The following is a 23,003-nucleotide window of genomic DNA, read 5'->3' on the forward strand; positions in this document are numbered from 1 at the left end:
GGGGATAATCGCCAATACGTACCTTGGGGGGTTAGAGATAAAGGAAGTTTCCAAAGGAATTTCTATACATTAAAGTAGACTTACAGGATCTTGGTGGAGGGGAGGGGGGGGGGTCAGGCTAGGACTGCCTTTTGCCCTTAGCAAAGTATTAACATGGAGGCAGCTGAATTCCTAGAGGAATGTCACCATGCCTGTTTCAAGGACTTGTCAATGGGCTGTAGGTAGTAAGGACTGTTCCTTTGTCCTTTAGGGCAGCCAAGAGTGCCTGAGGAATGTTGCATACATCCCATGGGGGGCGCAGGGGGGGGGGTTTGCAGGGTTTCAGCTTCTGCTTTGTCTTCAGCTTGTCTTCCGTTCCCTCATCAGCTACCATTTTCTGAAGTTGTATTAGAAACTGTTTATATTCATTAATACATCACATCCTAACAACCCTTACGAAGTAGGTAGTAATACTAACAGCTAATATTTGAGTGTTTACTATGCGCCAGGATTTGTTTTAAGCATTTTACATGCATTAATTAATCTAATCTGTTAAGTTATTATTTTTCCTATTTTACAGATAAGGAAGATGATGTTCAATACCTTGGGTTACACTGCAAGCGACCGGCAGAGGCAGGATTTGAATTCGTGTCTGACTGGCTAAAGCGACCTTTAATCACTATTTAATAATTATTTAACTATTATTTTCAGCCCCAAATTTGGTGAACACTTTGCCATCTTTAGTATCCCCATCCTTTATGTGCCCCTATGTTCTCTTCCTCTCTTCATGCCCCACCCCCATCCTTTCTGCCCCTTCATCCTACTGTTCGCCCGCACTCCTTTACTACCCTGTCTTCTCCACCATTCCTGTCTCAGTCATCCCCATCCCTAAGATCGTTGTCCCTTTCTTCTTTTGAGACCCTCGTCCCTAGTATTCCCTATTCCTCTCTCTTATTTGTAAAAGTCTCCCTCCTCCCATGGGTTCCTCGTTCTCCCCGCCCCAGCCTCAGGTGACCCTCTCACCCCAGGAAGGGCCACCTCCCTTTCCCGCAGCGCAGAGGCAGCGCGGGACGCGCAGGAAGCGCACGTAGCAAGCGCAGCGCGACGGGGCTGGGGTCGGAGGTGTGCCGCGGGGTCCTCCAGCTCCTCGGCAGCCCCCGGCGCGGTGCAGTCTGGGGGAACATGGCCGCTTCCGGTCTCCCTCCCGGGCCGGCGCTGGCCTGACCGCGGCCCCTGCCCGGCGCACTCCGCCCTCCGCTCCTCCCGCCCCGCCGCCGCGGAGGTCGCTTCAGCCTTTCCCTCCCGCTGCCCCCGCCGCGCCATGGAGAAGAGCTCGAGCTGTGAGAGTCTTGGCTCCCAGCCGGCCGCAGCACGGCCGCCCAGCGTGGACTCCCTGTCCAGGTAACCAGGATGCCCGGGGCCCCGCCCAGCGCCCGACGGGGATGGAGAGGGGCCCGGGACCCGCTGGATGGTGCCCCAAATCTTGGACTTGCTTCCCGAAGGCTGCGTCTAAATTCCTTTTCTGGGACTTGGGAGCCACTTCTTCCTCCCTCTTCGGGGTTTAGAGGCTGGGGAAAAGGGAGGTTAAAACTCACTGCTGCTTTATTGGTGACTCTACCTTACGTATAACCATCTCTTTTTATCCCTGGTTGAGACAGCCCCAGCTCATTAGTTTCTCTTGTTTCTCATTCCCTCTCGGATTATTTTTTTGGACAGCCCTTCCCCCAGCCACCACCCCTCATTTCCTCTCTGCCTTTCTTTACTATACGCTTTTCCAAACCATTCTCCAGTCTTTCTTCCATTTGTCCGTGTGTCTTTGATTTTGGGATTCTTGCCCACCCTTTCTTCTTTTTTCTATAACTTTTCTTACTTAATCTCTTTCATGATTTTCCCTATACTCTGACCCCTTCCTCCTCATTTAGCTTTAAAAATGTAAATAAAAATGCCCACTGCACGTTTTTTCTAAATCTTCCAGCTGAAAGTCATTATCTAGGAATCCGAGTAGTCCTTAACCCCGAGTGAATAATGAGTGGTAGTTTTCTTCCTTCTTGGGCTACCAATTCTCCTGGTTATTTCTCTTGTACTAGATGGAATTTTTTCCCTCCTGGAATTTTGAGGAGGACTTTAGTATGCAATTTTGTAGACAGCTGTTATGAATATTAGCTAGACAGGTTTTAAAGTAGTGATTTAAAATTTTAGGACGAAATAATAGAAGACCTGTGTTTGTTATGTAGCCACAATGAAATCAGGTTCTTTCCCATAAAAAATAGTGTAATTATTATTAATTACTAGATACTAATCTGTAAAAACACAAATTTCATTTTCCTCTGAATAAATTGAAGTTTCTCTCTTTTAATTCATTTTGGACCCCACTAAATATGGGTGACACAGCTATGTTTTCCTATTACTGTTCAGACCTTATGGGAAATTATTAGCTGATTCCGTCTTTATGAATTAGATTCTCTTCCTGAAGCACTCATAGCAACCTGCCCACACCTTTTTCAGAGTTCTTAACACACACAGTGTAATTGTTGGTTTAATTGACTTTTTACTAGGCTGTAAGCTACTGAAGGACAAGAACCGTATCTTACTTATCTTCTTATCTCCAGCATTTAGCAGAGACCCTGCATGTCAGAGGTGCTCAATAATTTTTTCTTTTTTGAATCTGTAGATGTAATTATCCAGGAGAGAAGAACTTTTCTTTGCATTCAATCACGTATACTGTACATTTGCTTCAGGTATTTTAAAAATTTTATGTTTATTACTCTGAAATTTAGGAAGCAGAGGATTTAACATTCTCAGTTGTAAAATTATGGAGAAAACAGGTTGGAAAATTGTAATTTTATAGGAAAGTTAACAAATGGCATCTATGGTTCAGAATAGAATGTAAAGAAAACAGATGAAGCAACCAGTAATCTCACCCAAGCAAGAGGATTTAGAGCCACAGGAGGCAGTATAGTCTGTTAGAATGAAGAATGTACTGGAAGTTAGGGGGCAAAATTCTATCATTCTTTACCTTAATAACAATAATGATGCATTCTTATCAAATACTAAGAAATTCCCTTTACGGATTTTTGAAATTATACTAAATAAATACTTGTTATTACAAATTAACATACCTAATTGTGCCCCTTAAGCACATTTAATTACCCCCCAAAGAAAGCCCAGTAACTTTATATATGCATTCTAATTCTTAATTAAAAAATTATGTTACTGACGTATGAATTTGAGAAAACTCCTTGAAAGAGTTTTGACTAGAATGTGTTAGCCTCGTCCTCTCTGGACAAAAATATAAGTATGATCTACTTTCCATTGGAGAATGCCAGCTTTCATTCCTTTCCTCTGGAAGGCAGAAAAAAATACATTTATTGACTGTCTAGCATGTAGAATTCACCCGGCTAAATTTTTTCATGTCTTTTATTCTATGAACCATTACACCTGGTTTATCAACAGTATAGAATAGCTGCATTGTAGATGTTTGGTAGAAAGCTTAAATTTAAACTTACTCTAGGCAAATAATCAATTGTAGATGATTCTAATACAGAGGCAGGGTAGACAGCCATGATTATAATAGCTATGCTAAGTGGCTATCCAGTTGTTTAAGTTTTTACTTCGATAGTCTATGGTAAAGCAGAATATCGATGTTTGGACTGTATTGTCTCAGCCTTTTGCAGAAATGTTGCCCTTAAATTGTTTATTTTTATGCCTTCTGTTTTTTACAGTTAGGAAATTTTCCGTTTCAGATTTTCAATTAGGAAATTGCCATGTGAATTTGTTTCAATACTTCCTATACAATAATAGTTAATATGTTCGGTGTGTTCCGTATGTCTTTTACAGACTAGATTGACGTAAATTTCTGCAGAGTTTAGCTCCAAGAAAAATTGTTTATGCAAAAAAAAGTGTGCTTCCTATTTGTTTGAAAATGCAAACTATGTAACTGCGTGTTTCTCTTCAATTTAGCAAAAAGACTTCAGTCAGATTTGTAGCTGAAGTTGGTAATACACACCTAATTTCTTCAAGTACTATTAGATGAGTTCAGTTTAAATATTATATTTAAATGTGTTAATTTGTAAGTTGTTTTATGCTTTTCTGGGAAATAGGAAGAATATAAATCTGAGAGATTATACACTAATCCTTCTGGTTGCCCATTGGTTTTTTTGAAAATGACACACTCCATTCAAGGTGGGTGACAGGCTTTTGTGGGATCTGTAGTTCACACTAAACATATGTGGCTCAGTCAGCTGAGTGTCTCACTCTTGGTTTTGGCTAGGTCATGATCTTGGGCTTGTGAGATTAAGCCTGGATTTGGCCTCGTTCTCATTGCAGAGTCGGCTTGAGATTCTCTCCCTTTCCCTCTGATCATCCCTACCCTCCCCGCCCCAGCGTGCGCACACACTCTCTCTCAAATAAATAAATAAAATTTTAAAATGTATGTTGAGTCTTGATATGTCTGACCGTTTATCTATCTAATCTGTGGTTGTCTCAGAGTTGCTACTGCTTCTGGCTTTGCCTTCTAGGTCATCATAGGCTTGATGCTTTGGCCACAGAAGAGTGATTTTATTTTTTATATGATATCCAGATAGCAGTTTCCTAATCAGCTAGAGTTATGTCATCTTGCATCCTTAAAAAAAAAGTAATATTCTTTGGTGAATCTTGCTTGGTGTTAGTCTACTTCAGCGAGCTGTTCAGCAGCTCTTGAATATCCTGTGTTGTTCATTCTTCAGTGTGTCCACCCCAGAGAGAGAGAGAGAGAGTTGTGAAAAAATTCACTTCAGCACACTGATAATCTGGCTGTAATCCATAATTTAATTCTTGTTGCTCTTGCTCTGATTCTTGACATAAGTATGATTTATATAGATAAAACAGTATTGTAGGCGAGATATGATAGCTAAGGTAGGCCTGAGCCTTAGAATTGTATAAGTTATACAGCAGAATTTGTCACTATATTGATACTATTTCTGCCTTCTTGGTCTGGTTTTCCATTTTTTCAGTTTGCACACTGTTATAAAATGCACTGCCTGAGTGGGTTTCTTTGATTATTTTTTACTATGCATAATCACATGCTAACACATCTAGTGCCAGGTAGGTGTCTAGTAAATGTTTGAATAAAGAAATGTTGACTGAATGTTCACTGCTCTCTTATTTGCTGTCTCCACTCAAAGGATTAAAAAGGGTTTTCTTTTGTTGAATTTGGCCCACAAAGACACAACTTCAAGTTCAAGCTAAAGTTGTTCTTGCATGAAGCCTCTTGACACACTGAGCTGATTTTATTGGCTACATTATCTTTTCTGTGCCCAGCCGTATATTTTCACAACATTGTGTTCCTTTAGCCTACCTGCTTTACCATCTGCTACTCTTGATTATTTTGGTCTCTTTCTAACTTATCCTGTCAGTCATTTTATTTAATATCTGTTTCTTTCATCTTTTATATACTCTCATATGCTCTAGTTATTCTGGGCACCACTTGTTTGTCTCAGATTATTTTGGTTTATCAGTTGATTTGTAGTCTATAGATTCATTAGTATTTATATTTATGTATTTATATGTATATACTTACATTTAACTTAGATTAAAAAAATCAAAGTCTGGTACACATAGAATATACTCAAAAAGTACTTCAACTAATTACATTTTTAAGTTACATGTCTTCCTTTAAAATTATCATCATCTGAAAACAGCAAATCCTGGTTGTTTCCATGAATTTTGATGGTATTTATAGTCTGAAAAGGGAGAAAAGTTTTTAAGATTTCTGAAGCACATTTTTTGGTAAGATTTCATTTCTAGTTTCAGCCTCAAGGTCACTTAGAGCTGATATGTTGGTAGGAAATGTGCTTTTGGGTTGTTTTCCAGTAGTGGTGATGGATTTGTGTCCAGTCACACATTCTTACCCACTCCCTTTGTGACTCTTGGCATGTCTTCTGAGGCAGCTGGCCAGGATTAGTGATAGAAACTAGTTATGGAACTAGGTGAAACTTACAGGTTGAACTTCCAACCTTGGCAATAAAATTAGCACCTTATGTCAGACATTGGACATATTTACTTATTTTGTATTTCATTATTCCAGGACCCTAAAAGAATTTTAAAGTTCTGTCAGATAAGATCCAATATTATTGTGAACTTTAGTAATTACTGTGTAGATTTTTCTGAAAGAAAATTTAAAAAGATTAATTACTAGTCAAAAGTATATAAGTATACTAAAGTTGAGATTGGATCCCATATGTGTTTTTTTTTTCCTTTCCTCTTTATGCTGTCATCAGTAGTCTTCTATTAATGTAGATCAGTAGTTCCCAGATCAGTAGCATCAGCATCCTTTGCAGATTTGTTAAAAATACAGATTCCCTGGTCCTACCTCAGATGGAATTGGATGAAACACTCTGGCAGTGGAGCCCGCAGTTTGTGTTAGGAAGTTCTCCAGGTGATCCTAAACTAAAACTAGAGTTTGAGAACAACTGCCTTAGGTCTTTTACTAATTTTTTTCTAGTAACCCCATCAATATTTGTTGAAAGAGACTAAGTTAAGGTCTGTATTACAGCTACCATAAGCCTATTACTTGAAAGCATTTTTGTAGAAATATTGATTGAAGTAGTGAAAGGTAAAAGTCATCTCTTAAGGATTTATGATATCTGATTTTTAGGAAATTTCCTGAGGTGTTTTTCTTTCTCAGCTATGAGTAACACATCAGGAATTACACGTGTTAGGTCTTTTTAAAAAAATAGGTCCTTGGGGCGCCTGGGTGGCTAAGTTGGTTGAGTGTCCAACTCTTGGTTTCAGCTCGGGTCACGGTCTCAGGGTCATGAAATCAAGCCCTGCGTGGGGCTCTGTGCACAGCAGGGAGTCTGCCTGAGCTTCTCTCTCTCCCTCTGCCTCTCCCCCACTCATGCGTGCACTCACTCTGTCTCCTCTCTCTCTCTCTCTCATATAAATAAATTTTTAAAGGAATAAAAGGCCCTTGGTGAAATCCATTAGTGGTAACTTAAATTAAAAAAATATTATAAATAAGTAATTCCAGGAAGCCATCACCTGAAGCAGTAAAGTCTGGATTACGCCCAAGGGAAGGAAATAACCCAGATACAGATGTCCAGAAATCAGTAAGTTTATTTTGTACAGCTGCCAAGTTCATGCTATTGTATTCAAAATCACCAGGGCCAAAGGTTGCATGTGATTCAGGACTTGACCAGTGGAAATTCTCTAGATGTTAGTAGAGAGAATTTTTTCTTTTTAAGAAAATTAGTTTTGAATAGGTAAATCACTTGCTGTCTTTGTCCCATTGTTTGATTTAGTTAAATCTGTGGATAGGATTAAAAACTATTGAGAGTTGATAGTCAAGGACAAGAAGTAATTTTATAAGTCTGCTTCCCGAAGGAAGTCAGGTTAAAATGGAACTATTGAAAAAAAAAAAAAAGATTGGTACAAGGTTATTAAAATAGAAGGGACTAGAGAAGATGCCCTCTTAATGAAAATCATAATCTCTGTTCCCTTTCCTGTGGTTTTATTACACAGAACTAATTGTGCTGTCCCTCTTACTGTGCTTCTCTGTATGTGCTAGTGCTGCCATCACTGTGGACCACGAATGGGCACCTTCACAGTTCTTCCCCTGCCATGCACTTAGTACTTACTCATGGCAGCGAGACTTTTCAAAGACTCTTACTGAATGAGATTAACTCTTGGGCTCTTTAAATACTTTATAGCCTAGATGAAAAAAGGGCCGATTAGCTATGTTTTCAGTGTAATAAGAATTCACTTTTAAAATATGTTTTCAACCAAATACTTCAAACACCCTAAATACTGATATTTGGAAAATCCTCTTTCTTTTTTTTTTTTTAAAGTTAGGGTTTAGATTTGACAGACTATAACAGAAAATCCAAACTAACTGTGGCCTAAAACAGATGATTTTAGTTTTTCTCCCATATAAGAGCCCAGAGACAGTCCATACTGATCTGATATAGTGGACCTGAAGTATCAAGAGCACAGACTCTTACTGTGATGTTACCTCATGAACCAAAATTGCTACTGGAGCTCTAACACTGCATTCATTGTAATCAGAAGGAAGGATGAAGGGAAGAAGAAAGGATGTTCTTTTTCTTTAAAAGATACTTTTTTTGAGGTTACATATAGTCTTTTAAGCTTACATCCACTTGGCCAGAACATGGTTCCATGGCCATACCTAGCCACAGGGAAGGCTAGGATGTGTAGTCTCTTCTAGGAAGCCAGAATTGGAGGTTCTATCTAAGAAATAGTAGAGAATGGGTATTGGAGACAATTAGCACCTTCTCCATAGCATATAAATGAATAATTTAGCAAGGAAGACATTTTCCAGTTAAAGTTGACAATACTTCACTTACAGCAGAGACATTCTTAGACTTGCAGAAGCAGTAACCAAAGTAGAAAATACACTGAGAGACATGATATATTGTAGCAGACCAGAAAAGAAAACTGTATCTTGGAACACTAAACTGGAGGTTTTTAACTTTGTACTTTTTTGTGTGTATTATCTTGGGCCAGATTTTTATAATCCTAACCTGGGATCATAACATAAAAGGGATACATTTCATAACTGTCAACTCATTAAGTGAAAGGCAAATGGAAATCAAATGAAGAATGATCAACTGTGCTATTTCATTTTTTATTTCATTTGAAGAGCGTAAGCAATTACCCGTGAAGTAATAGTGGCAATGAGGATGGTGGCCAAGACTGCTTTCTCTTCTGCTGTTTCCAATTTGCTTTCCAGCCTTGTATCCATGTGTTTTATCTCCCCCCGAAAATATTGCCTCAGGTTCCACTTAGATATCTTCTCTCATTTCATTTCTAAAAGTTTGGTCTCCATAGGGGAAAAAAAGCTGGCCATTTGGGGCCATGTTAGTGTATGAATGCTTTTGCCATTATTTTATGTGTGCTTTTGTATGTTTGACCTAAAAATTTGGAAATTCAGAGAAATTCGTGTTTATGCATTTTTGTGTTTCTGAACTTAAATATTAATATTTTAAGCATGCAATGTCAAACATAGGTGTTTAATCATTTGGGAGTGAGTAGAAGAGGGTAGAAAAGTCTCTTGGATTGGTATGGCATTATTCTTTGGGCTCAGAGGGCTTGAAAGGCATGAGTTACAATATATCCATCTCCTTTCCTAGCAAGTTTGCCTTCACAGATCACTGTAAGGGAGCAGTTTTTCAAGTAGGACTTTGTTAGAAGGCTGTGTATTAGCAAAAGGAAAAATAATTTTGGCTGAAGACAGGCTGGTGATTTCAAGCCTTAATTTTCTTGAGCCAGGATTCCCAGCAAGGTCAAAAATAAAATTTTACATGATACAGATGTCTTCTGTTACTGGTATTGGATAATTTTCTTTCATTATAACCAAAGGCAGTTTCTAAAAATAGAAACACCTAGGATAAACTTTGCTTTTCAAGTGGTACACAGTTCTGGAAGGAAATTAATATTGTCGTGATTGTTAATACTAATAAAATAATAGCACTTATCATTTTTGAGTGCTTGCTGGGCATGGTGCTAAATCCCTTAATAGACATTTTCTCATATTATCCTCGTAATTTTATAAAATAAACAGTATTATTGTTTCCCTTTTAGAGATGAAAAAACTGAAGATTAGGGAGAGCAGGTTGACGTTTGGACCCAAGTCTGTTTAATGTCAGGGTCTTTGTTAAGAACTGATGATGCCTGAAGATCTAATGTTCTAGGTCTAGGTGCAAACTTGGTAGGTAGAGGGTGGTCCCAGGGCAGGATGATTGGGTGGTAGTGGCAAAGAAATGACTTTCTTTAGTATACACAATACATCAATGAGTTCAGAGTGTTCATATTTGGCGAGAATTTTCTCTGGCTTTGAATATTTTTTGCTTCTGACAGAAAATAGGATGATTTATTTTTCTTTGCTTGATGATTAAGAGGATAGTGTCATTAGAATGATATGACATTTTGAACATCAGATACATTATGAAGCAGGTAAACATGGTACCAAAGCCTCCTCCCACCACTCCCTCCCCCCGCAAGCTTTACAGGATAATTTAAAATACTTTACTGTAGGGTTCCTTAAGTATCTGAATTCCCCTAAGTTCCTTTGTGTGTTTGTTTACAGTTAATGTGTTAAGAGCCATTGACATTTGAAGATCATCAGAAGTGAAGATAAAACATCTCAAAAATTATAATGTAAGTGAATGGGAAAATGGAGTTAAAAAATGGACAAAAGTTAATATCGTCACCAACATTTCTGGAATCCATATACTTTTATCCCAAATGAAACTTATGCGTTTGAGTAATCAGTAACTTCAAACATTAGTCCCAATTCTAAGTCTCAGTCCTTAAAATTCTGTGTTCTTTTCTACCTGGAGTAAACAATTGCTATGTTTTAGTCACCAGTAATTTTCCATTAAAATTCTTTTGGCTTCCGTGTACTGTTTTTCCCCTTTTTCTCTTTAGTAGTTTGCTGTTTGACAACAGCTCATGTTATATTTAAAATTGTATGCGTGTAGAGACTGAGGTCTTTGCTCTTTGGCTGTTGATGTGTCTTTTACCTGATTTTAATTTTACTGCCATTTTGTATGTTTCTTAGCCAAAAATATGACCAGTTAGCTCGCTAGCCTCCTTCCTTCCTCCCTCTCTCTCTCCCTTTCTTCCTTTCTATAAGTATTTGTTTAGAATCTACTATGGGCTGCACATTATGCTAGATCCAGAATTCCTAAGACCTTGGTGCTGAAATGAGTTGTGTCATCTTTTTATACAGTTAAGGACATTAGAGATCTTCTGGTGTGACTAGGACTTGTGATGACCTTAAGCGTAGTTGAGGACCACCTGCATATTTCAGTCACCTGTGGTGCTTGGGAGACATTTAGCTTCCTAGCTTCCAGCGCAGACATTCTGAACCAGTGGGAGTGGGCCCAAAAATCTGCACTTAAAGTGATAGTCTTCAATCCAGATACTTTTTGAACTCTATATGTTTGTAGGTGCAGGAAGAGACCTAGAGAAGTTTAATAACTTACCTAGAGAAGTTTAATAACTTACTCAAAGGTATAGTATGTGTTAGAAGGCCAGAGATGATTGGTGGTGTTTCCTCCAAAGTCACAGAGCAAATTAGCATTAGAAGTGCTCTCCTGACTCCCAATTCTAGACTTCACTAAGTTACATAGTGACTTTTGTTGGGCCAGGCAGATTTACTGTGTCTATATAAAATCGTAATGCATCCGTTACTGTTATTGAAAAAATTAACTAAATGCACATATGGGGGTTTTGTGCATGAAAAACATGGACTATTTCTTTGTTAGATATGTGACTGGTTTTGATTTTGAAATCATTGGGTAGAAAAAGACCCTAGTAGTCAGGAAGACCCTAGTAGTCCAAGTAGAGGACCCCCCTACTCCCCAACCCCTGCCATGGTACTATTCCTACTTGGCCTTTAAGTTTTATGCTCTGAGAAGAAGGGATTTGATTTAATTTTTGAATGATGGTAGCTAGCATAGTGCTTTGCAAATAGTAGGTGCTTGCTCAACTGTAATATGAATAATTTACTGTTAAAACTTTGTTTTTTCCCCCTTTGGATTCTATGAGGTACTATTAGAAGTGGTTTTATTTTCTTGGTTCAGAATCTGATACTTTACATACCAAGCCAGAGATCTTAAGCAATTGAAGTTATTTTATATTTTTAATACTGATATTATTGTGGCTGATAGTCACAGTATTTCTGAGCAACTGAAATAGTCTAAATTATTTTCTGACCATAAGATTTTGACTTAGTTTTAGTATTGTGTATAGTTTGTATTATGTATGGTATACTGATAGTTGCTGAATTATAATCTTACATTAGTAAAAGTAGTTATTCAATTTTTGGGAGACATTCTGTAATTCTCAAATTTATTAGTAAGTTTATTAAATGCCATTACCCGATTTTCTGGATATTTTGAGACATGTTTTAATTATAAATTTAAGAAAAGTAATATTTTAAAATCACTTACTCATTTCTAATAAGTTTGAATATTATGAATTTTGTTTCCATTAAATGTTTTTTGCTCTTTTTTAACCACAGACACAAAATCATAAATACGATAGCTCTAAAAGGGAACTTTATTATGTAGTCTAACTCCTTCATTTTTTATGTTGGGACACTAAAGAGTGTCTGAAAGTGAAAGTTTTATGAATGTTAACATACGTTTGTGAACAAAAAGAATAACATGATATCTCTATGATGATATGTGTGAAATGCTTTCAAAACTGTAAAATGTCACATAAATGTAATGTATTATGATTACTGTTATGATGATCATATGTCTGCTGAGTTTCCTTGTGACTTAATTGAAAATATTCACTATAGTTTAAAATCAGAAAGTGAAATACATATGTTTGTTTCTTGGTCTCTTCTCTTGTTTCCTGTGGTCAGGTTTTATTAAGTCTCCTTAAAGCACATGGTTTTAGAATAGATACTTTGCAGGTTACCTAAATTTCTCTTTCACTGTGTTAATCTAATCGTGATTGTCACCTTATGAAATTACACAGAATACTCAGGGTGACATTTCTATATTGGAGGAGTTCTGTCAGCCATTTTCCATGGAAAACTGAATGAATGCTCAGTAATATCCCTCAATGTTATCAAAGTAGCTAATAGTAATGTTAACACATTTTGGTATAGTTTTTGTAGTTCCAGAGCTGTTTGACCTACGTCAGCTCCATTGTTTCTCATAACAGCTTCTTGAGGTAGGTCTTCACTTGACAGATGAGTAACTGAAGCTCAGAGAAGTGACATGACTGTCCAGTGTCTCCTGCTTATCAGAGATGGAACTGGAACTTTGACTCTAAATTCTGTTCTGTTTCCACTGCCTAGCACGAAGCATAACATGGAACTCTTTACGTTTCATGGGGTATATATCTTGCTTGTTAAAGGAAATTCTGAATATTGGAAGATTGATGACAGGTTCACCTGGTCCAGCCAGCCTAAGTATTCAGTGCATACTTCTCTTCAGAAGTCTGACTCATGTCGCTACTCTTGAAGTACTAATAAGAGATGCGGGTATCTTTTGGATCAAAGACTCATTCTCAGCATGGTTACCAGTGTGTGCTGCTTAAAATTATTTGAGTATTTAAATGTTTAAAATAGTGGTAATTTTAGTCTTCAGAAGTATATTGAACTGGATGAACTCAAAAAATGTACTCTGATACGATACAACACAATGTACTGAAAAGTCTTGATTCCTTCTTAGTCCTTGGTTCTTTAGTTCTGATTCCACTTCTTGACTGTGACTGTGGATGTGTCACTTGATTTCTGTGAGCCTGATTCTCTTATCTGGAAAAGGGTAAAATGATATCTACTGTCCTGTTGTAAGGCCTAAACTGCAGATTGATGATGACAATAATAAGAAAAAAACAAAAACAAAACAGCTAACAGCTATGTGGGCATTGTTTTAAGTATTTTATATGTATCAATTCATTTAGTTCTCATAACAATCTTGCGAAGTCTAGGAGTTATCATTATTCCCCCTTTGTAGATGAGGAAACTGAGAGGTGAAGTAACTTCCTCAAGGTCATACAGGGTGATCGAACCAGAATTTAGTACCAGGCAATCTAGCACTAGAGTTGGTAGTTTGTATGGAAGATAATGTATGGATGAGAGCACTTGGACATTTGGAAAGGGCTATGCTTATGTTCAGTATTAATATTTAAAAAAAAGTTTAAAAAGCGAGATGTGTTCCTCATCCTTACTATACAGACAGAGGAAAAAAAGGCAAAAACAAGCAAGAAAAAAGTGCCTTGTTATGATTTATGATTTTTAACCACAGACACAAAATCTCGTAAATTTGGAAGAGCCTTCAAAATTATAGATACATGACTGAATGATGCAAATACATTTGATTTTTAATTTAACCTTTCCAGGCTAGAACGAGAAAAAGACATTGAATGCTTTTCCTACTGAATGTTTTAACTTGATGACTTCAAAACAAAACAAAATACATGCATAAATTTGTGGGCTTTTGAAGTTTGTGCAGAAAAGTTTTATCTCATTGCACTGTAGGAGTGACCAATTAATAGTAATGATTAGTTTTCTTTGTGTAAGATAAAAAAAAAAATCTCTCTAGATAGCCTGAAGAATGGATATGTGACTTTCTGATTTTAATACTGAATTCAGATTTGCATGCTGGGATAAAAAAAATTACGTGTGAGGTCATTTATCAAGACATGAATTCCCTATGTGTTTCCGTTTGTCCAGGTAAAAGTGTTTTTGAGCAGGCATTTATTGCATAGGTCAGCTCTCCTTTTTTAGTATTTCTGACCTTATATTTCAATTTGGGATAGAAGTGTTTGTTTCTAAAAGGAAATGTAATTTCAGAATCGTGCGCTTTGAGTTCTAAAGATGTGACCAATTTTTAGTTTAATATGACATTTTCTCAGCTAAGCTGAAATATAAATAACTTTTCCCCTCTAGGCTACTTATGAATTCATATAAGTTTTAATTTTAGCTCTTGTCTGAGTTTGAGTCTGATTTAGAAGTTATGAGAAATTCTTTTAAGAGGTTGCTGAGGGTGTAGGGATTGGCACTGGGACCTAAGTTGCCTCTTACTCTGTTTTTACCCCATCCCCAATGGACACACTCCTTTTGGCTAGAATGCTTTGGCTTTTGCTTGTTTTACTTATTTATATTTCCAGATAAGAACTTTGAAGAAACACAACTCTGCAGAAAAAAAGAGAAGTATGTAAGGCATTTCCTTTACAGCCTGGTTTTTCACACTTGCTGCTGGATTACCAAGTTATATGGCCTGACTTTTATTTTGGGAAATATGGTTGATAAACCTGAAAACAAAATAATGCAAATTAAACTGTACCCAAGGTCACATGTACCTTAGAACCTTGGGATTTTCCAGACTAAGTGCCAACGTGCGCCAGCTGTCCCAGAGCTCAAATGCTCTTTGTTTGTCTGAAGAATGCAAAATGTACTCTCTCATCTCTATCAGTCAGATGCCATGATGATAAGATCTATCTTTTATTCTACAGACTGGTTAAGCAATTTCGGGTTCTGCTGTAGCATTTCAAAAAATCATTATAAGCTGTAAGTTAATTTGTTTTTGGTAGTTGTTTTTCTATTTTGGGGATCCTGCAAATATTCTGACAATAAGCCTTTTGTTTCCCAATGTTTTATACACACTGCAGGCCTTTTATTATTTTTTTAAATAAAATTTTGAACAGAATGACTAATAGAGCATGAACAGTGGTTATGACACTGTGGTCCTTTGTATAAGTACTGAAAGCAAATTTGCATTCCTCGAAAAGCTCGTTCACAGTCAGAATATAGACCACATTCTTTAATGTTCTTGGGCAAACATGTTATGTATGTGCTCAGGACATTACTTACAAGAGAGTACTTTTTAAAAAGAACCTTTTCTTTCCATGGAATATTGAAGAAAAGTTAAATTGGCGGTAGGAGTGAAGCGGTTTAAATAAGGCAAGTGGTTTAGATTTTATTGTAATGACTATGGTCATTAAAACTGGAAATAAAAGACATGCAGCCTCTTCCAAACCCTTTGGAGGCATTTGTTTACTGGGATATATGAAAACATAGGTGACTTGTTTTCAGGTTGTTTTGAATTAAGAGTGTATAATGCTTAGTATGTTTATCTGCACCTTAAGTTTTCAGACATACTTTTTCACTTTTGGTAGAAATGTTTTTATTGGGTTTTGAAATATTAGATCAGGAGAGGTAAGAGTAATATAAATATATTTATGGCCTCTGTTAGGGCTTGGGTTTTATACTTCTGTTCATTATTGTGAGGTATGTCCGAGTGTACTGTGAATGACAATAAAATAATGAGAATTCCATTAACACTCCAGCAAACCAGTAGAGCCAGAGTGGTTCAGTGCATTGCTAATGGTAACATTGAAAAATGCAGGTAATGGTTTTGTGATTGAAGCTTTTGGCAGTCTTCTGTTTGGATATATCAAAAGTTACATAAGATGTGTCTGTATTGTGTAATATATGTATAAATAGAAATATATAAAATATGAAAACATAAATATATTAATGTGTATATAGAAACAAAAATATAAAAGCATAAATATAACAATTTTTGCATATATAAAAAACTTCACTTTGAAATTTGTTAAGTGATTCATCAGACTCTTTTTAAGTTTAAAAGTTTGTACATTCAGTTATCTTAATCAAATGAGGACAGTTTACAGTACAGATCTAAATGAAAAGTACTTTTAGGGCCAAGTGCTTTTGCTCCATTTTAATTTAATTAATGGATTCCTTCTTTAAAGGAGACCCTTACTTCTGATCTCATCTTGTTTTCTCTTCTGAAGAGGATACTCTTGTATATTTCCACAATGCTATTTGTTGAGCACTTCCTACCACTACCAGTTATTTAGCACGAATAACTTCATATAGATCGTGTTTCTGGTCCTTATTACAGTCTTAGAAGATATCATTATTTTATAAAGAAAGAACAGAGATTAAGTAACTTACCTGAATTATTATTTGCTAAGTGGTGAAATCAAGTCTCTGTGACCCTAAAGCTTATGTTTTTGGCCACTAAGCACTTCAACATCTTATTCTGTGTGTTGTGTCCTCTTCTGTGTTCCTGTGGTATCCTTTATATTCCTCCTCTCCTATATTGTACTATTACGAGGTACTTACAGATCTGGCACCTTCATTATTAGACTGTAAGTCCCTTGAAGAAAATGAATCTGTTTTCAGCTCTGTGCCCAGTACATAATACATTGTTGATGTTAGTGAACGTCTGTGGAAGACGTAGATGGGAGGTGTGATAAGGGAGACTCAGGAGGTTCCTGCTTCCCAAATGGAGGGGAGACATGTGAAGAGCAGGAGGGCAGATGGCTAAGAGGCCTCTAGTTAGAGACAGATTCTTAGTCTCCATCCTTCCAAGGAAGCTGAAGGGTACTTTGAGTCATGGTACTATTTGGAGGTGAGAGGTGAACCCTGGTCTCTGGAGGCCGATTTCTCTACCTTTGCAGCATTAACAGTGATGCTTGTAAGTTTAGTAGTATTGAGGCATGAAGTACTTCTGTAGTAGGTACCAAAATTTATTTGTTTGGACATAATTGTCTTAATTTGCAAGTTTTTAGCTTGATTAATTCTCAGGAATGAGTATAATTTTAAAAAAATCTCCTAACTGAAACAAAAAATAGAAAAATGGAGAGGACTTTATCTTATGTACTGATACTTATTTGAAAAGCACCTAGAGAGTAATTTCCTGTCCCCCTACCAATAATTAGTTTGTATAACTCTGTTCACCTAAATGCTGTGCTTTGAAATAGTAGAACTTTTGAGACCAAAAGGGTGGAGCGTTGTTCTTAGGAATAGTGTAGCAAAGGAAAAAAGACATTCTGTTATAATAACAGCAGACCAGTAAATGTGTGGGAATGACTAAGAGTCAGATGATGGGATTTCTGTTTTGCTCTTGTGGTGGAAGGAAAACTGTGTCACTCTGGCTAAGAGAGTGGCAGGGCTATTAAAAAACAGAGTATGACTGTGCTGTTCTGTATTGTGCCTTTATCTTACTCACTGTAGACCTAAGTTCTGTTTTTCCGTATGTATGTGTGTATGTATGTTCATTTGGTTATTTTGTAGAACCAGAAGTTAGTATTTAAATAAGATTGATTTGATTCTTTTAAATTAGGAATCAAGAGAATAATCTGGTTTAGGATGGAATGAGGAGTGGGTTAAAGAGGGGGGAATTCTGGTGAGAGTGACTACCCATTCACAAGGGCCATTGCTCTGAAAATTTGGATAAATGCATTTGTGAATGTAAGTTGTTTGCATGTTCATGTAGCCTTTAACTGCTCTTCCTAAGAGTTGATAACCAGTCAGAATTTAGTACATTAGACTATAATTATAGTTTTATTCTAAGAGGTATTTTGAGCCTCTTAGGAAATGGAGTCTATATATGAATAAGTATAAAGAATAATTGGCATTCTTTACATGCATATTCTACAGTGCTAGTTATCTTTTGATCAGTTTTGTTGCTTTTGAGAAATAATCTTTCTGTAACAACTTGATTAATTTCTAAGATGTGGGTTTTATTATAATATTTTTTGACACAACACACTTGACTTATCTGAATAAAAGTATTAATGCTCTTTGCCTATCCTAGAGATATGATGACTGTTTTTGTTTCAAAGTACACTTAACTCTCCATTATTCTGAATCTTTTTTTTGCTACTTTTTAAAAAAATTTAAATTCAATTATTAGTGTATTATTAGTTTCAGGGGTAGAGTTCAGTGATTCATCAGTTGTATGTAATACCCAGTGCTCATTACATCATGTGCCCTCCTTAATGCCCATCACCTTGTTACCCCATCCCCATCCCCCACTCCAACAACCCTCAGTTTGTTTCCGGTGGTTAAGAGTCTCTTATGGTTTGCCTCTCTTTTGGATTACGTCTTGTTTTATTTTTCGCTCCTTTCCTCTATGCTCCTCTATTTTCTTAAATTCCATGTATGTATGAAATCATATTATAATTGTCTTTCCCTGATTGACTTATTTTGCTTAGCATAATACCCTCTAGTTCCATCCACGTTGTTGCACGTGGCAAGATTTCATTTTTTTTTTTGATGGCTCAGTAATACATTATTCTGAGTCTTATTAATTACAGGTTATTTAGGGCCTATGAATTTTCTATTCATATATGGCTTATATATTTAACCTTGTCAGTGTTTTGTTTTTTGTTTTTTTTTTTTACCTCCACTGAAGGACTGATAGGAACAGAAGGGAATCGTGATTATAACTTAATTTTATTTCTTTTTTTTAAAACATTTTATTTATTTATTTGACAGAGAGAGAGAGCACAAGCAGGGGGAGTGGCAGAAGGAGAGGGAGAAGGAGAGTAGGTTCCGCTGAGCAGAGAAGACCCTGGGATCATGACCTGAGCCCAAGGCAGATGCTTAACCAACTGAACCACCCAGGCACCCCTTAATTTTATTTCTTAATAACAACTCTTGACTAGAGATTTGGGCAGAAAAGTGCCCACACTAATTAAAAATGAGGAACAAAATCTCATGTTGCTGCAGTTGGGTGAGGGTCTTTCCATGGGGAAAGTTTATGCAGTATAGCTAAGAAATGATGTGGAAGGACAACTCTTTGAATCACATTTACAAGTTGGACAATACTTCATTTATATGTGTGTGTGCATGTGTGTGTGTGGAGGGGAGGGAAAAGTTGGGGGCATTTTAATTATCAAGAGATGAAGGGATATAAAAAACGGTAAAACCCAGCTTAACACATATTTCCAGTATTTAGAATTGAACTCTTCAACTCATTTGTGATCCCAGAATTTTGGGTTTTTGCTCTTAATCATAGAATCTTAGCTTTGAGCTTTGAGACCATCTTGTATTAGAACTTAAGCTTTTAGTCTTCCTTATGACTTGAATGTCACTATTGAATTGAATTCTTTTGGATGTCATCGAGTAACATCATTCACAAAGGCCTCATGTCTTCAGCACTTCCTGTTCGTTTGGAAGACCACACTTATGATGAAAAGAGGACTTGGATGTAAGAAATGATGCTTTTTGTAGCCAGCCAATTAAATGGAGTACGGATAATGGAGAATAATGGCTTAGTTTGGAAACGTAATTATATTTTTCAGTTAAGCATGCATTGGGAAAAATCTGTGTGTGTAGGGGCGGGGGAGGGGCATTTACTGACTAAAGCAGGTACTATGCAATGGATATAATTTTATTTGAATAGTGACACCACAGTTCTTCTAATCTTGACTGAAGTCTCTCAGTGAAACTGTTACAAAATAAGGGACATTTAAAAATGTATGTGGACCACTAACTTATGAATCTTTATATATCATGTTTTCATGTGTGTGCCCAAATTTTAAGTTGGCTTTTGTCAAAAATAAGATAACATGATTTTTTTCATATTTTATGACATTCCCCCCATTCTTTTATTCTTTGTAATGATAGAATTGAGCATCTCAAATATTTATTTGTTTTTTCCTGTAAGTCAGTTTTTCCTTTAAGTTATTCTAGTATAAATAGATTGGGCCTATTATTTTATTGATGCTGTTATTAATATAGTGGATATGTTATAAATGCTAATCTCTAAAGAGTTCTGATTTTCATTTGAAAAGTTTTCTTGGTGAATAAGAATTTATTGAGTTTGTGCATTTTATCAAACTAGAAAACATACATTTGCTTGATAATATTAGCAAAGAACCAGTAAGATGTAGCTATGAATTAAGGATGAATGTGCTGAATGAATCTGGAAAGTCTTCCTGAAAAGATGTCTTGTTTCTTAGAAAGCCCCATACATATTTGTTTTTTGCTTTAAACTTAAGTCTTAAACATTTTAACAGTAACTTCATTTTCCACATTTTAGCACATTATCAGTTGCAGGATTCCCCCCCCCCCTTTTTTAGCAATGGGATTTACCTATAAAAGAATCTTACAAGCAGATAGCATTTTCAGTTGTTTTTTTATAGCTACCCAGTGAGATAAGAAGAGCAAGTATTTTTATTTCTACTCGTAATGTGAAGTTAAGGCTCTGAAGGTCTAATCAACTTTCAGTGACTTATGAGCCCAGTTTTTTTCTTTCTCTTCTTGTAGTTTAAACTCGCATTTCCTATTTGGAGAGAGAGAGTAGCTTATCTGTGTGTTAACATTTGCCATTGTCCCTTGCTTCATATTGTGAAAATGCTTTTTTAGTATGATAACATAGTCCACTATTAAATGCTTAACTGTAGACATCCTTTTTTGGTTATGAAATAAAATAGTATGTGGCATTTGTGATGAAAGCAGAAAGGATCTATGTTTCCAACAATGATTTAATAATTGGGGTGGATTGCTAGAAGGGAAATATAAAATTTCTTTCTCTAGAGGTTATTTTTGTTTGCTTGTCTTTTTCTTTTAAAGATTTTATTTATTTATTTATTTATTTGAGAGCAAGCATGATTGGGGGGAAGAGCAGAGGGAGAGGGACAAACAGACTCCAGGCTGATCGTGGAGCCTGATGCAGGGCTCGATCTCACAGCTCTGAGATCATGACCTGAGCCAAAATCAAGATTCAGATGCTTAACTGATTGAGCCTGCTTGTTTTGTTTGAAATGAATTGTATTAAGTTTTCTGTGGCAGAGACTGTTTGATTATGGACAGTTTAGTTTCTTGGTTCCTTAAGGATCAAATTATTAGAGTCTCATTTGTTTTACTCCTCCAATCCTGTGTTTGACCTTATTCTGAAAAACCAGTGTTCTCTGATGGCAGTAGGAGGTGTCCAGTTCCAGGCTCCATTAGGTAAAAATAGTTTACATAGTTTTGGTGTTTCTGTTTGTCAGGTAATGTGCTAAACCCTTTGCATGCATTATTTTATTTAATCTTTATAAGTAGGTGAACTCTTCCTGGCATATGGTAAGCAGTCAGTAATTATTAACTAAATGGAGGAGATATAAAATAAATAAGTAAAACACAAAGTGTGTCAGATGGTAATAAGCACTCCAGGAAAAATAAAGCAGGAAGGGAATAGAGAATGAGTTTAGAGTGGTTTGCACTTTTAAATAAAATGACCAGGGAAGGTCTTACTAAGAAGGCGACATTTGAGCAAAGAAGCTGAAGGAAGTGAAGGAAAAAACAGGGGAAATATGGGAGAAGAGAGTTAGAGATAACTGAAAGAGTAAAGGTCTTCAAGTAGGAACTTGCCTGGTGTGTTTGGGGACCAGCATGGGGTCTGTTATAGTGCAAGGGAGCAGAAGGAAGAAAAGTAGAAGTTAAGATCAAGGAGGCTAGAGTGGGAGCTGATTGTGAAAGGCCTTCTAGGCCATTTTAAGGACTTTCGCTTTTATTCTGAGTGGGATGGGAAGGTAGTGGAAGGTTTTTTGCAGAGGAGTGACAATATCAGATGTTTCAAAAAGGATCACTCCAGCTACTGGGTTAAGAACAGACTGGGATGAGATCTGAGGGGATCTGGCTGCCTAGGCAGATGTCCCCTTCCTCCCTCACCATTCCATGTGCATCCCTCCCAAAGCTGTTTTTCTCAGTTGAAGAGGATGACCTTCCCTGATATAGGAGGAGCATTCTTCTTAGGTCAAGGGTATATAAGTAGCTGTGCTGCCCTGCTTGAACCTCCAAACAAGCTCTCAGGGTCCATTCATAGGAGAACTTAGGGTAGTTGAGTTTCCAAGACTCCAGATACATCCAAATGAGGTGCTGCATGAGGCAGTCTGCATTTCTCAAAAAAGAAAACAAACAAACAAAAAAACCCCAAACCCCACAAAAACAAACAAACAAACAAACAAACAAACAAAAAACAGACTGGGATGTAGAAGCAAGGAGACTGGTTTATAGGCAATTGGAATCACCCAGAGGAGGGAGATGATAGAAGAGGTAGAGAGAAATGATTGGATACTGGACATGTTTTGGAGGTGAAGCTGCCAGAATTTCCTGACTGCAGAGTTTTTGGCCCAAGAAAGTATAGAAGGACAGGATTACCATTTACTACAATGTTAGAGCTGGTTTCAGGAAAAAGAGTAGGGATTAGGAATCTTAGGTGTCCACCTGGAGGTGATAAGTAGGTTATTAGAATCTGAAATTCAAGAGAGGAATCTAGGATAGCACTATAAATTTGGGTTCATCAACTTAATGCTGTTAAAGCTGTGAGACTGGGTGAGATTTTTAAGGAGGGGAGGTGTACATAGAGAAGATAAGAGGTCGGGGACTGAGAGTTCAGGGGTACTCCAATATTAAGAGGTTGAGAGAAAGAGTGGCTAGTGGTTAGTAGGATAGCCATGAGTATAGTGTTTTGGAAGCCAAGCGTAGAAAGTATTTCAAGGAGGAAAGATCAATTATGTTAAATGCTGCTGATAGAAGAGGACTAAGTATTGAGAACTGAGTTTAACAAAGTGGGTGTTCTTGACCTTGACACAAGCATTTTTGCTGGCCTGATGGAAATGGGCTCAAGAGAGAATGAGAAATGAGGAACTGGAAGCAGTGAGTGTAGACAACTCCTTCAAGGAGTTTTGCTAGAAAGAAGCTCAGAGGAATGAAGTGGTATCTGGAGAGGTTGAGAGAAAGAACATGTTTCTAT

At 36.9% G+C, this 23,003-nt stretch overlaps 1 protein-coding gene across 3 annotated transcripts in view; it reads left to right on the forward strand.

The window, feature by feature from the left end:
* The first annotated feature begins 1,048 nt into the window (after positions 1 to 1,048).
* Positions 1,049 to 23,003, forward strand: part of MTMR2 (myotubularin related protein 2) — a 122,012-nt gene continuing 100,057 nt past the window's right edge. Inside the window, exons 1-2 of one of the 3 annotated variants that reach the window (XM_045790813.2) lie at positions 1,052 to 1,380; positions 10,064 to 10,134. Coding sequence is in view for 1 of the 3 variants with exons in the window: in XM_045790812.2 (XP_045646768.1) it covers positions 1,301 to 1,380 (80 nt within the window). In the remaining 2 variants the exon portion in view is untranslated. Of the gene's footprint in view, positions 1,381 to 10,063; positions 10,135 to 23,003 lie in introns of all 3 variants that reach the window. The other 2 variants (XM_087868227.1, XM_045790812.2) reach the window with 2 other exon arrangements.

This window comes from Ursus americanus, chromosome 16 (genome assembly GCF_024610735.1).
Source record: "Ursus americanus isolate L20-20 chromosome 16, mUrsAme1.1.p, whole genome shotgun sequence".
Taxonomy (NCBI): domain Eukaryota; kingdom Metazoa; phylum Chordata; class Mammalia; order Carnivora; family Ursidae; genus Ursus; species Ursus americanus.